Source organism: Motacilla alba, chromosome 1A (genome assembly GCF_015832195.1).
Source record: "Motacilla alba alba isolate MOTALB_02 chromosome 1A, Motacilla_alba_V1.0_pri, whole genome shotgun sequence".
NCBI lineage: Eukaryota > Metazoa > Chordata > Aves > Passeriformes > Motacillidae > Motacilla > Motacilla alba.
This window is the reverse complement of record NC_052031.1, coordinates 39,135,086-39,148,929: the sequence shown is the minus strand read 5'-3', so window position 1 is coordinate 39,148,929 and position 13,844 is coordinate 39,135,086. Positions and strand designations below refer to the sequence as shown.

The following is a 13,844-nucleotide window of genomic DNA, read 5'->3' as shown; positions in this document are numbered from 1 at the left end:
TGCAATTTTGATTTTTGATTTTTTTTTTCTCAGAACTTTGTGTCGTGGCTTACTAGTTCTTCATTTTATTTACTTGTAAAATTCTTTGTGGGTTTTTTTATATAAATATTTGTGACTAGTGTAAATCCTAGTGTCACAGATTTATCATTTAAGAGTAGAGTTTTGTTCTGCTTATTTTAAAAATACCCTGAGATTGTTTGTAGCCTCACAGTGTTTTGGTATGACACATCCCTGTGCAGCAACAAGAGTGTGCATACTTTGCTCTTAAACTATTGTAAGCTGTTATTTGCATTAAAGGAAAAGAAAATCTGGGTTTAGTGAAATAATGCTTAAGAGAGCATGGCAAAAGGTAAAAAAGCAATATCAAGCTGTGACTTGCTACTTCCTCATTCTTTACTCTTCTCCCAAAACCTGCTGTGCAGCTATGAAGCAATTGTTTAAATATACATTAAAAGAGCAGTGAGATCAATGTTTGAAATATTTTTTGCAAATCTCTTCAAATCTACTTCATTTTTATGTCTGACAGAAATATTTGATTTAATGAAACCTTGGTCCCTCATGATTAGAAACTTGGGTGATTTAATGCCTTGTTTTACTGAATAAATGATGACTGGAGATTAAAAATTCCCCATTTCCTTTAGACCTTGAAGCACAAACTTTCCATAAAATTAGCATCTTTATCAAAATGAGCATAAACCTATTCTGGTATATTCTTTCATGTGTCTGTGTTTTAAAAGCATTTGTTTTATAGATTGCTCATTGTGAAAACAAATTAGATACTACTACTGTAATGAAAAAAATAAGAAATCTAACTGCAAATTCTATTCTATTCTTCTGTTTAAATTTTATATTCTCATTTTTTAATACTTCTGGCCTAGGTCTTCAGACTTTTGCCTTTGAGGAGATTGTACTTTTCCATGCATTAAAAACTGTGGCTGAATCTTAATTGCAAGTTAGATTGCTGCAGAAATATAAATATATAATTATTTTTTTAGTAGCAATATATTCAGTCTTCCATACTGAAGTGCTTGTATTGCACATTTTTACTATGATTATTACTGCATGACAATGCTCCCTATAGAGCTTCAGTAAAGGAGCAGGATGCCATTTTGTGGGAAAAAATACTGAAGCATGGTTCCTGCTCCATAGCACTTAACAGTGTAAATTTGTCTCACGGTGTCCGTAGCTCATACAGCTGTTGACTGGACTGCATTACTGTAAAGCTCAGGTACACAAAAACACAGTGACCTATGCAATAGATGTGGCAAGGAACATTACTCTTTTTACCACCACAGGAGCTCTATAAAGTGTCTCAGAGGATCCAGGCTCATCTGATACTCTGAATATTCTCACTCCTAAAAGCACAGAGATTAGTTCGGCTGGGATGACTGGTTTGTTGTTTCTACAGCAGAACTAGGATGCAATCCACTAGTTAATGGGTTCATAGGTATTGATAGATGGACTTGGCTAAATTGCACAACTTGGTTTTTGACAGCTTATGGCTGTAGTGGCATCTGTTCAGGTGCACATTCTGTCACACAATTGTTCTGAGACCCTGCACAAATCCTGGTACTCTGCCTGAATCCTATCCCACTCACTGTGCTGTAACCCATACTTGGGAGTTAAATACTGGATACATGTCCCCTCAGCCCAGCTCCCTACATGGTTTCCTAATGGGGGAGAGGCTGAGGCTGCAGGCAGGGGGGAGGTGACTGTGCTCTCCATGAGGTCCTGCAGCTAAATAACCATAGGACACAGTATTCATCATCAAAAAACACAACCACTATGCAATAAATCTGCATGTATGGACAGTTTTCTGAATCTCATGAGGTTGAGTTTTTTGAATTATTTTGGGGGTCTGTACCGTGTTTTATATTAATCAGTAAAGAGGGATCACAAAGCATGCCTGACATTTCTGCACAATAGCAAACAAATATATCAATATACGACAAAGCTCTGTGAAGCTGAAAAAGATGCTGCAGAGATTGATAAATAGATCTCCTCTACTTTATTCTAGGGAATTAAAGAATAGAAAAGCTCTGAGTTTGCAGTACAGATTTATTTTGATTTTTCATTTATCACACATTCCTCATCCAAAGCAGAAAAAAGAGAGAAAGAGGAAATGGCATGGCAGCCAAAGAAATACAAGCTGAGAGAACACAGGGATCACACAGGCCAGATGTGTGGTTGAGCATATTTCACAATCATTTGCCAACACACCTGAAAACTCCAGGAGATTAATTAAATTGGAAGGTTTCTTGTATATGGTTAGTTTAGGATTGTTCAGAGTCAGCATGAGATTAGACACCAGGATAATTTCAGTTTGGATTTAATGTCATCTGTTTGGCAATCTGTATAGGGAGCTTAACAAATCAATGGAATGCAACTCTCACCAGACCTGATTTCATAAGGTCTAGTTAGCAAATGCCTTATTTTCCACATACCAAATTCCTAAAGCAAAGAACACAGTGCATGGGTAAAGGGGTGCTTAGCTGACATGCATTGTAGGGGTCACTGTTACATGTTCAAAGTACATCCGTGAAAATTTTAATGTCTAATGTTTAATTTGCTCACAGTATTCACAGAGTGCCCTTCAGGAGACATCAGAAAGAATATATAATTTCTCTTTGATCTGTTATTTTGGGAATCCTAAACTTTGAAATGGATGCTATTTTATCCTGCACTGGAGGTATGAATTCAGGTTTAGAACATAGCTGGTTACCTTTCTGTCTGTGTCAGCTGTGGGGTCATTTGACATTTGTCAAATGAGACATTCAAGCAGATAAAGATAGTTTCATTGCAAGAATTGGACTTGCAATATAGGACTGCAAGACAAAATGATTCGTTACTGTTAATTATCTTTTTGCAGATCCATCTTGATAAAAATGCAAAACACATGCCCATTATCCTTTGTTTTTAACCTGCTGGAATAATGCATTGTTTTAACATTTGCTCGATGTGCTTCTTTGGAATGATTATTCAATTTTCTGTAATTTTTTTTAAATATTAGATGATTTGTTAAGATCATCTACTAACTCCTAAATCAGAATTTAAATAGTATACAAGATCATAGTATCTTTTATGCAAATTACTCTCCATAATAATTTTTAATGTATGGATAGGCCTTACATGCTGAATTTGTGTAAAATATTTAAATTGATGACATGGGTCAATAAATGAAACCAACTTTAAGCTTTGCTAGGTTCATATTTATTAATCAATATTCCCATTAACATATGAACCAGAAAATGTATCATTTGTGTGTTTTCCTGTTGGATCATCTCAACCCTACCATGCATATAAAGCTCTAAGACTATTCTGCAAATTTATGATTTGATTAACTAGAAAGACTTACAAACAACAAGCCAACATATGCCTGTGAAAGAAATAAATACAGAAATAATTTTACCTAGAATTAAAATAATGTAAAAATATTTGGGGTTTGATTAGGAAATGTCAACATTATTAAATAATAAATAATCTTCATTAATACTAATGCGGACCATCAGCACAGAGGTGAAATTATTGTAAGAGGAGCTATAGAGGATTTGACTTGGTTCAATCTATAGAAAATGAACCTGCTTACTTAACTTAGCACCTGGAGAGTGTGGATTAAACATCTTTAATCATGTAGAATATGTGGTTCCATACAAAAAGAAAGTTAAAAAAAAAGAAACCATATGTATCATTCCTCTGCATTAGAAAAGATTGTCTTATTAGATTAAATTCTGCAAGAATCCTAGGATAAAAACATTATTTTACAAATTCCATGTACTAGGAATGTCCTTTTTAATTAAAAAATAGATAAAATTTGTATCAGAGAAGCCCATATCCTTGATCTTTCCTTTTCACTGGAAAAACCTCGGGAAAAAAATTACTACCAGTAAGAATGTTATTGAAAAGTATTGAGATGTTGACTAAAATTAAATTGAGTACATTTGGTTTTAATACTTGAAATACAGACTGTTACTTACTCTACTGAGATTCATTTTCAACAGAATAGGAATGAAACTTAAGTTGGGATTTCTTCACTTTGTACATACAGATCGTGGCTTTGATATTGTTTAATTGTAGTTGTAGGATAAGGTTCATTTCCTTTCTGGATATTTCTCATATCCTATCTATCTGTTGTATAATTTCATGTTTTCTGCAATCAGTAGCAGAGATGGTGATTTTAATACAGATACACTGTATAGGAAAATGTGATAAAACTGGATACACGTGCAGAATAGAGGTTTTCATAACAGACATGACCAGTCAAAATAAACCTAAACAATCTCAAATCTCCAGGTGACAACATGCAGACAAAGAATACAAAATTTAATTTGGGGGAGACTGTTTTTACTTATAGGGACATATATTGGTGTAACCAAAAGAGAAAAAAAAAAAACCAGATTGCAGTGCAAATAGCGAAACACACCCTTTTTTAAACTGAGCAGTATTTTTCAAACTGAATTATACATTAAACAGGAGTACTTATCAATTAAATGCTTTATGTACGAAGGGCAACTACATAAAGTCTTAGAGGTACAAATATCTGTGTATGTATTAACATAAATATTAAATATATACATGCACACTACATATACGTGTTTCAATAACTTGTATATTGTTGAAAAGAATGTACATTATAACATCCTGCCAAATCCATTCTCAGCTCTGACAAGCTGGAAATTGGACTCTAACAATGAACTCTGGAGATTTTGAATGCTAGTCTTTGTTAGAGTAATAATGAAAGAACAAGGGTTTTGCTACTATTTTGTTGAGCTTGGTAAGGAAAAAAAACTAAGAGCAAGAGAAATTAGTCAGCAGGTGTCAAATACACCGTAATTGATATTTGTTACTGTTTTGCTATTGTGCTAGTCTCTGTAAAAAACAGTTCTTTCACTGTGTTGTATTTCATACAGATTTTGTGACAAATTAAAAGTAGTACATTTTTGTTTACTTTGATAAACGTTTCTGCAGAAAACATATTTAAATGCACTTGGTAATCTGTGAAAAATCTTGACAGGTACTCTTCCTCACAATAGCACCTGCACCATTGCTTTAAATTGCTCCTGTTCTGTTTTGTAAGTGCTGCTACAGAAATAAATGGCGCGTGCTCAGGAGTACGTGTAATAGCACAAGACAGGTTTTTACACAGTAACAATTTGGTCCAGAATTCTTAATGAAGCAAGGGAGACTGACAAACCCTTCTGCCTTACTACCAGCTTCAAATGTTAGCGTATACTACTTTCAAAGTAAAAATGCCTGCTGACACAGACGTTTGGAGTTCAGACAGTCGGGGCTCAGCGATGGTGCAGGCGGGTGGCAGGAGGTCCCGCGGTCAGTCAATGCCCTGTTGCAGCCAGCTGAGTGCCACAGCTGTACAGCGCCCCTGGGCCACTGCGCCCTTGCCACCAACACCACCGACCTCCACAGGCGTGTCAATAAAACACTGATAGCTAGCACTTGTCAATAGGCATCACAAGCACAGGCCATCAAGAGTAAAGGACCATGGGGTTAGTATTTCCATGTTTGCCATTTGAAATCAGCAATCTGCCGCAGACTCAGAGCATTTGCAGTCATTTTTGCATGTTGTCATTCGTTACGTGTGCTTTGGCGCTGTGAAAGCAGGGTCTGAAAGTGCTCTCCACCATACAAGCAGGATTGCAGAGAGCAGGGCCAACGTCAAGATCGTAAGAATAAAAGAATCGAGAGGTGCCAGAATCTGCAGAAGCAAGAGGTTTTAGCTGTCTTTGACAGAATTTGAAGCATAGGAGGTAAAGACTTAAACTGTAAAAGATGTGTAACTGAGGGCTGGAGCTCGGTGTGCTACCTACCCACAAACATACAAGATTTGTTTTCATTACTGTCTGACTTTCTACTGTTATCAGATCTCCAAGGCTCCCTCATGAGGATGATTTCACCATAAGTAGTATTTCTCCATAACAACGAAAGCTAAACAGCAATATTAATAAAAGATCCGAAATCTCAAAAAGGGAGAATTAATTATGTAAATGTGTTGAAAATATGTATTACTCATAACTCACACAGTTATTTATTTTAATAAAATTGTATTTTTCTTGATAGGACAGGTATTAAATGACTCAATTTTGTGTAGTTTCTAGAAAGCTCACCCCTAAATAGCAATACAATACACTGAAATTCCAGGCAAATAGAAAATAAACCTAGCTGAGAGGTTGTCAGTCTTTAGTTTAAAAGTGAAAGTTGTGCTAAAAAAGGCCTACTTGAAAATTTGACTGATTCTTTTTGGTTGACATTGTTGGATAGGGAGAAGACAAAGTGCTAAGTTTAAAAAAAAAAAAAAAATTTTCTTTCCCGAAAGTGAGCCCAAAGTGCATTGTTAGAGCTGATGATTTCATTCCCTGCCTCCCAAACTTATTTTTTTCAGTCTGAAAATATTTTTTTCTTTTCTTTTGTTTCCTTGAAATATGGCTAATGTTGATTACAATGCTGTATGTTCCACAGGTATATTAACTCCTAGCCATTGTGAAAATAGACCCCAAATCCTGTATTTGCGCTTTTAAACATACATGGTTGTAAAGCTCAGAACCTGCATTGCTGAATAGAAAAACTAAAGCATTTCAAAACTAAAGTCATCTCTATGGAGATTCCTTTTTATCTACTGTTTCAAAGACTTTGTGTGGATCTAAGGGTTTTGCTTATGAAATCAGAATGTGCTATTTGTGATACCCTGAAGAGCATCTTGTGTTCTCTCTCTCTGAAATGCTGTGTATATAGCCAGTCATCAGTCCTGTGCAGTTCATTTGACCACGGTACCAAACCATAATGAGATTTGTTTCAATGTCGGAAGATGACATAAACAAATTCAGTGGTTCAAGGTAGGAAAAGTTTATAAAAAACAGCTTTTCAAAAGCTTAAAATAATTTCATTGCTTTTATAGAATCTCAGAATCATAGAAAGGTTTGAGTTGGAAGGGAACTTAAAGATCATGTAGTTCCAACTCCAAAGAATTTCTTCCTAAGATCTAAGCTAAACCTGCCCTCCTTCCATTTAAGGGCATCCTGCTTTGTCTTATCACTATATAGAAAATTATATTAAGTATTCCAAGAACACTTAATTACCTGAAGACTGAAACTGTAATGAGGTAAAAAATGGCCGCTCAAGTTTCAGCAGGAGAAGTACCTGGTCATTTAGGATTTTGTATGTTTAGAAATGGATTATGATCTCACACCTCTCAAATAATTTTAAATTAATTAATTTGCAATATACCCAAAGTAAACATGTAGAGTAGTGCTTTTCCTGCCTCATTTTCTGTCTGATGAGAGACTTCTTCAGATCAGTACTGGCTTATGTATTCATTTTCTGTTCTGTGCTGTATTTTAATATTTTAAATCATTATTCCCTTAACACCTGGATTTAGGCTATTAAGTGTATAGGCATGATATGTAGATTTGGCCATTTATGGAAATGGAGACCAGTTCAAGCTTCGAGTCAAAATTGCTGAATCCTAACTTAATTTTAAAAAAACATGATTCAACCGTGTCTGTAGATAATGGACACAAATTCTGCTAATTTAGAGGGAATTTATATGGGTAGTATTGTGGAGGTATTTACCAAAATTTTAAAATCTAAAAGCAGGGCTTTAGGAACATTGACATTATTTATTAGTTGAGACAGAAAGGCTGAAGTTGTGTAAGGGTATGTTCAGAATTATTATGACAAAGTAGGGCTTTTGAAGCTATGCCATTTGTTCTGAAGTACCTTTGACATCTGGAAGATAGAATCAAAATCAATGGAAATTCTTTAAGGTTGTGATGTGCCTTGTGAGTCATAAAACTAACATGCAAAAGCGAGAAGAATGTTGAAGATCAATATGCCTGTCACAAGAGAGCAAGCTGAAGGAATATTTTTAGATTGGGGGTGTTTTCATGGACTTATGCTACAAAAGTTAGGAAGGTCCAACTAGAAAAGTAATACTCTACATTTTGTTCTTAAACTGACAATGATTGCTTCATTTTTCTCAATCAAGAAAAAAAAAAACCAACTTTTCAATTCTGCTGAATGAGCTTGGCAAAGACAGAAGAGAGCCAAATGTAGACTTTCTTTAGACTCAACTGGGGAGAGACTTGAAATTGTACTCTTGTTTAGAGTCACATTGAAAGACGCTACTGTGGTCCAGATCAAGTGTGCTAAATAGGAAAATAATGTTTGTGATTGTAGAAATGGAATATAATCATTTGAGATCCACAAGCAGAAGCTGATAAGGACAAAAATGTGATGTATTTGATCATATTTTAGAAGGTACAATTTGGACTTCAGTGTTTATTTAGGTTGATTGTTCAGTTTTGGGCACAGCAATCCTTAATTGATCAATGCTATTTATCCACATTTATTTTCTATTAATCTGTCTTGGGGCATGGGAGTGGGAGGGGGCGTATTTTGATTTGTTTTCCACAGCTATGATGTCATCCTCAAAAATATAGAATATTAACTTTTGCTTTCCAAAACCAAGAACATAGCATGGAAACCATTAGGAATTTAACGTTAGAGGTCAGATAGAATGGAGGTAGTTGGAAAGCTGTCTATGGACATGTTTTGTTGTAGATATTTTTAGCTGGATGTCATAAACATAAAAACATCAGTAAAACAGATAGGCATTTCTCAGAAATAATATTACAAAATTTTATCTGCACTGAAAAATCATTAGCTTACCTAGATCTCTGCTATTATTGCTGTGTGCTGTTGTAAGGATCACTAGAATTTAAGAGGTTTTGGAGTCTACCTAGGAAAAATTTAGTCATCTGTGTCTTCACCCAGATCATCAACCGTCTTCCATGTTTTGGCAACCTGTTTGAAAGGTTACACAAATGGTTCAGTGATTAAATGAGCACATTTGCAAAAAAAATTTGCACACTATTGAAAGTTAAATCAGTAAAAAGTAAGTAATAAAAAGGAGTATGATAGCAATTAAAAACTTTCTCTGCAACAAAGTAAAAAGCAAAAATTTTACTTGTAAGACACTTAAGAATTTCCAGGCTTCCTTAGGAGCACTAATTCTCCCTTAATATATTCATTAAATCAAGAATAGAACAAGTACGAAAACAATTTAGCTGTGTGGTTCTTCACAGTTTAGATCTGTTATCTGACTACCCAAGAGCTGAAACTTCTGCAATGTGCCAGACTTCAAACTCTTTGTTCTTCCTGTAAATAATTGCTCTGTTTGCATTACAGTAATAAAATCATTGAAACCGTAATGTTCAGCAGTGATGGATTTTTGGCAAAGTGTTTGTTCCCGAGCATTAAAAAATCAGGAAAAACCTTCCAAATAATGATACACAACATTGCATTATTTTATTTGCCTGTCATGTAAAAGGTACAAGTGATTTTTTTCTGATTTACTTACTTGGAAAGTGGTGGTACCTAAAGACACTTAGAGGCTAAGCAAAATTAAACTCTTTCGAATATGTGATAAAATGACAATGTTTTGCACTAGTGTTTAAAGAGTATTCTTATTCAGCCAAAGGGCTGTTAAGGATCTGTGTAGATACAGGTGATAATTCAAAATGAAGGCATAGTGATGGCTGCTTTTTAATGGATCAACAAAAAATAATCATATGAAAAAGCCAGCTATATTTATGCCTGTCAATTAATATATCCTATGATTTTACATTTTTTAATGTTATGTGTAATTGCTCTACATCAATCAAAATTTTATAATATGTGTGTTTAAGTATCTCAGTCTACCTGAAAGTATCTTTTAGCACTAATTGATGGCTAATTTTGTTTGGTGGAAGCCATAATTTCAGTAGTTTTGATTTGAGAACTATTTAAACCATAAAGAAATATAAGTGAGTGAAACTATTCAGAAGACAAACCACAAATATTGAATTACTGATTGTGCAAAAAGCAAGACTGTGCTAATGAGATTATACCAGTCCTTTTTCTGTTACTTGAGACAGACATAATTCTCTTATTTAAGCAAAGTGTTTTAAAGTTCAGTGTATTTGTACAACCCCCAAAGACACAGATTGTCTCAGACAGTTTTAATTCCCACTCTTGTAGTTTCCTATAATTGCTTGGATGAAATGTTGCCTTCAAGTCTTGGTCTTGGCACTGAAATCAGTGGGAGTATATGACTTCTACAGGGGCTGTAACTTGGAATTTTTGAGCAGTGAATCAGCCTGCTCATCAGAATCTCATATTACAGCAATTTTCAACATTTTTTATTAAGGAAGAATTGTTGAAAGCGGTGCTCTTACATCTCAAATGTTGGTCAGAGTGATTCAAATTGTCTTTAAAATAAGCCTCTAAGTATAACTTAAAGACATTTGAAAAAAAAAAAGTTTCAAATTAAAATTAAATCATTCACATCAAAGTAAGTTTATCTTGATGTCAGTTAGAACTAAATTTAACTCAATTTGATTTAATAAATGTTGCACAAAATCTTGGCTGCTGCACATGGTTACCAGGTGGTACTACCTAAAATTCTCCCTCCTTCTCCGTGCTTTTTTATTCTTGGACAGGACAGTCTTTTAGGGTGTTTCTGACTCAGGACTCATGCAGACAAAATATAGTGACAGAAGCCTTTAAACTTACACCAGTTTTCCAAAAATGGCAACCTACCAGTGTTCTACTGTGTCTAATACATAACATTATTCATCAGGTAAACCACTGTATGTGCTCATAAAAGCAGAACAATACAGAGATATCTAACTGTGCAATTTAACAAAATTTATTGTTCATATTAGCCAGATCTTCCAGCTTATCATAGTATACAATGTAAAAAAAAATTAGGACCTAAATCTTTCTATGCTGTTTATTGCCTGAGAGCAAGCCACAAAGTCAGAGAGAAAACATTTTCCAGTAGCTACATGGGAATTTTAGTAGCTTTACCAATAAATAACACATGTTTAAAATACAATAAAATCCACTTCTACGTGTGCTAAAACAGTCAATGAATAGTAGAGGGTGTTAACGTCCATGCTTTTCTTAACAAAAACCATGCAAAATGTATGTTGCTGTTACTAACAGATGGGAGGCTGACAGAAAACTAGCACTTTATTTTACACCACCTGGGTTTGATTCATAGCCTTTTGGTACTGTTTTCCTATAGCACAAGTTTGGCATTCATTGAATTCTATATAAAAGAGTAAGTCTTGTTCTCATAGTGTTAAAAAAAAATCAATGGCTAACTGCTGTTTCATCTTTCAAGCTAAAAGAAGTGTCCTACCACAAAAGCAGGATAGAAGACAAGACAGTGCTGACTGTCATGTCATTTGCTCCTTTGTATCCTTAATGGCCTTAAGATATCTTTCGTGTGTTTGGGTTTTAAGCCTCTCTGTATATAATGGCCTAATTATGCAAATACTACAAATGGCCAACATAGGATTGAATTGTTAATAGATTTTTTTAATTGCCTGCTCAGTATTTTTATGGTTTCTTATGTATATTTACCACTTATTTTCTTTCTTTTGCAGATTGTAGCTTTGCGTGAACAAAATGCACACATTCAAAGGAAAATGGCAGCTGGGGAAGGGTCTGCTGAATCAGAGCATATTGAAGGAATGGAACCAGGGCAAAAGGTTCATGAAAAGGTATAAAAATGTTAGTTGTCATTAAATCTAACAATCCGTATGATAAATAATCAGGCTTTAGATTTTAGTAATGTATTTTATGGCATGTCCATTTAGAGTATTGTCTGCCTACTGAAACCAATATGAAAAAATGAGCTTGTTTAAATGGAAAACAAATACAAATGGGCAGGTCCTTGCTCTTTGATAGGGTATTGAGTTAGATCCATAGATTATAACTAACTGTTCTTGAAATTTTTTGCATTATGCTGCAATTATGAGTACTGTATGCTGCTGAGTGATCCTTTGTAAGCTATGTACAGAAGAGCAAGGTGTAGTGGCATGTATATGTGGAAGGCTGTATATGCAAGCATTCCTGAAAAAAAAAGAGACCCTAAGGGGGTAACAGAGACATAAAAACTAGAAAAAGTCATTTTGCTCTGTGCTGCCTATAGATATTCCAAATTGTGTCCATGCTTGTATAGAGAGGGGCTACTTAGGACTCCTTCAGTAGGAATTAGGTATGCAGAATTCAGGCCAAGTATATGCTGCTTAATGCTGAGAGACAACAAAATGTGGAGACTGATTTAGTAAAAAAGATTTTCTCCTTAGCCTTAGATTTCCACATTGATAAAAAACAAATTGAGCATCTTCCTCTCTTGCTTCAGAATTAATAAATTAAAATGAAAGCATAACATGACTTTTGGCAGACAGCTGAAATGAGCAGAGCTGCTGCTTGGATCTCTAATTGTGCAATTTTGTGTAATGCCATATGATGAACAGTGGCATAAATCATACTTAGAAAAAACAGCTGTCATCATTATTTATTTTATAGTCAATCCAATTTACAATGGAGCACTCACAGAGCAGGCATTAATTTTACACATTTTGCATTTTATGTGTATTCTCCTTTGAGTAATCTATATGGTTGAGAAACACACAGTAAACAAATACTATTCAGCTACACTCCCCTTTCTGGAAAATCTTACAGACACATCTGTGAAATTTTGATAGTGTTCACCCCACTCAGTTGTGCTTTTAAATTCAACTACTTTGTTGAAAAATCTCTGATTTCCCACTTTCTTTGCAAACCATGTCTTCTGATTTGAGCCGTTGGGTTCACTACTTACAAGCAGAACTAAGTAGAAATAAGACTATCCATCCTTTAAGAAGTCTGCATATTTAAACACTAATGAGAGGAATGAAATCTAACATAACGTATTATTATCATCATTTTTTAAAATTGAATGTTTCTAGAATATTATGTCCAGAAAACATCTATGCTTCTGGATAAAAACAATTTAGGTTGGTCAGGCTATGCTGAAATAAAGGTTTCTGCTTACTAGATTTTGCTCTTTATGGTAATGAAAGCATACTGGGTAGGGAGTTAAGAGGAGGCTGTATTGACACCAGATCAACCAGTGCACTCTAATTCACATCCTCTGCACTAGCTGTCCTCTACCTTTCTACATTTACATTGGTGGCCATCATCAATTCCTTATTATTTAGGAAAGAGAAACTTAAAAGCTAGAAAATATAGAAACTTGCAAAGAGGCCAGCTTCCACAGAGAAGAGCTTTAAAGGACTTTACTTTTTGCAAGAACTAAACAGCTGGGTCTATTTTGCTTTATAAAAAACCTCAGGCTGTCACATATAGCTTATTTAAGAATCATGTTTTTTTTTCTTCTTACTCATAGCACTAACATATTACAATAATTAAATCAAATATTCAAAATTAAATCAGTAAGTTATGAATGCAAAAATCTGTGAAAACATTGACAAAAAAATTGTGGGAATTGTATTCTGTAGGACTAAAAGGTGTTTTGCCAAGGCAAACATAGTGGGCTAAAATGTTCAGAGTGCAAATCAAAATACTATTAATAAAAGTAGCAAATGTCTTTCAGTGCAATCATCAGAATCTGTTCTGGTTTTTGGACTTGATTATTTTTGGATTTTTAGATGCATGTTTCTGTATGATTAATAGAAATCTGCAGAAAAGTTCCAGTTGTAGTTTTTAAAAGTTTATATCATATACACTCCTTTGTTTTGAATGAATAAATAAAAAAAATCTTTCAACTGACACCATGGTGAAATGGCAGAGAAAGGAGTGAAAGAAGGACCTATGTATAAAGGTGATGTATAAAAAGTACTGGGAGCTGTGATTCTTGCCCCAAAGCCTATACATTCTACATTAGAGAAATAATACAAAATACATTTGATAAGCAGATTATGAGTTTGTTTGTTTACAAGCAGTGTGAATATCTCTCTGTTTTTGAAATAATATCTTTCTGGATTAATATTGATAAA

General features: G+C 34.4%; 1 protein-coding gene across 13 annotated transcripts in view; it reads left to right on the top strand.

Annotated features, from left to right (window-relative positions):
- Window positions 1-13,844, top strand: part of PPFIA2 (PTPRF interacting protein alpha 2) — a 286,609-nt gene that overhangs the window by 199,270 nt on the left and 73,495 nt on the right. For all 13 annotated transcript variants that reach the window (XM_038154171.1, XM_038154170.1, XM_038154168.1 and 10 more), the window contains one exon: window positions 11,445-11,561. In XM_038154171.1, coding sequence (XP_038010099.1) covers window positions 11,445-11,561 — 117 coding nt within the window. The remainder of the gene's footprint in view (window positions 1-11,444; window positions 11,562-13,844) is intronic.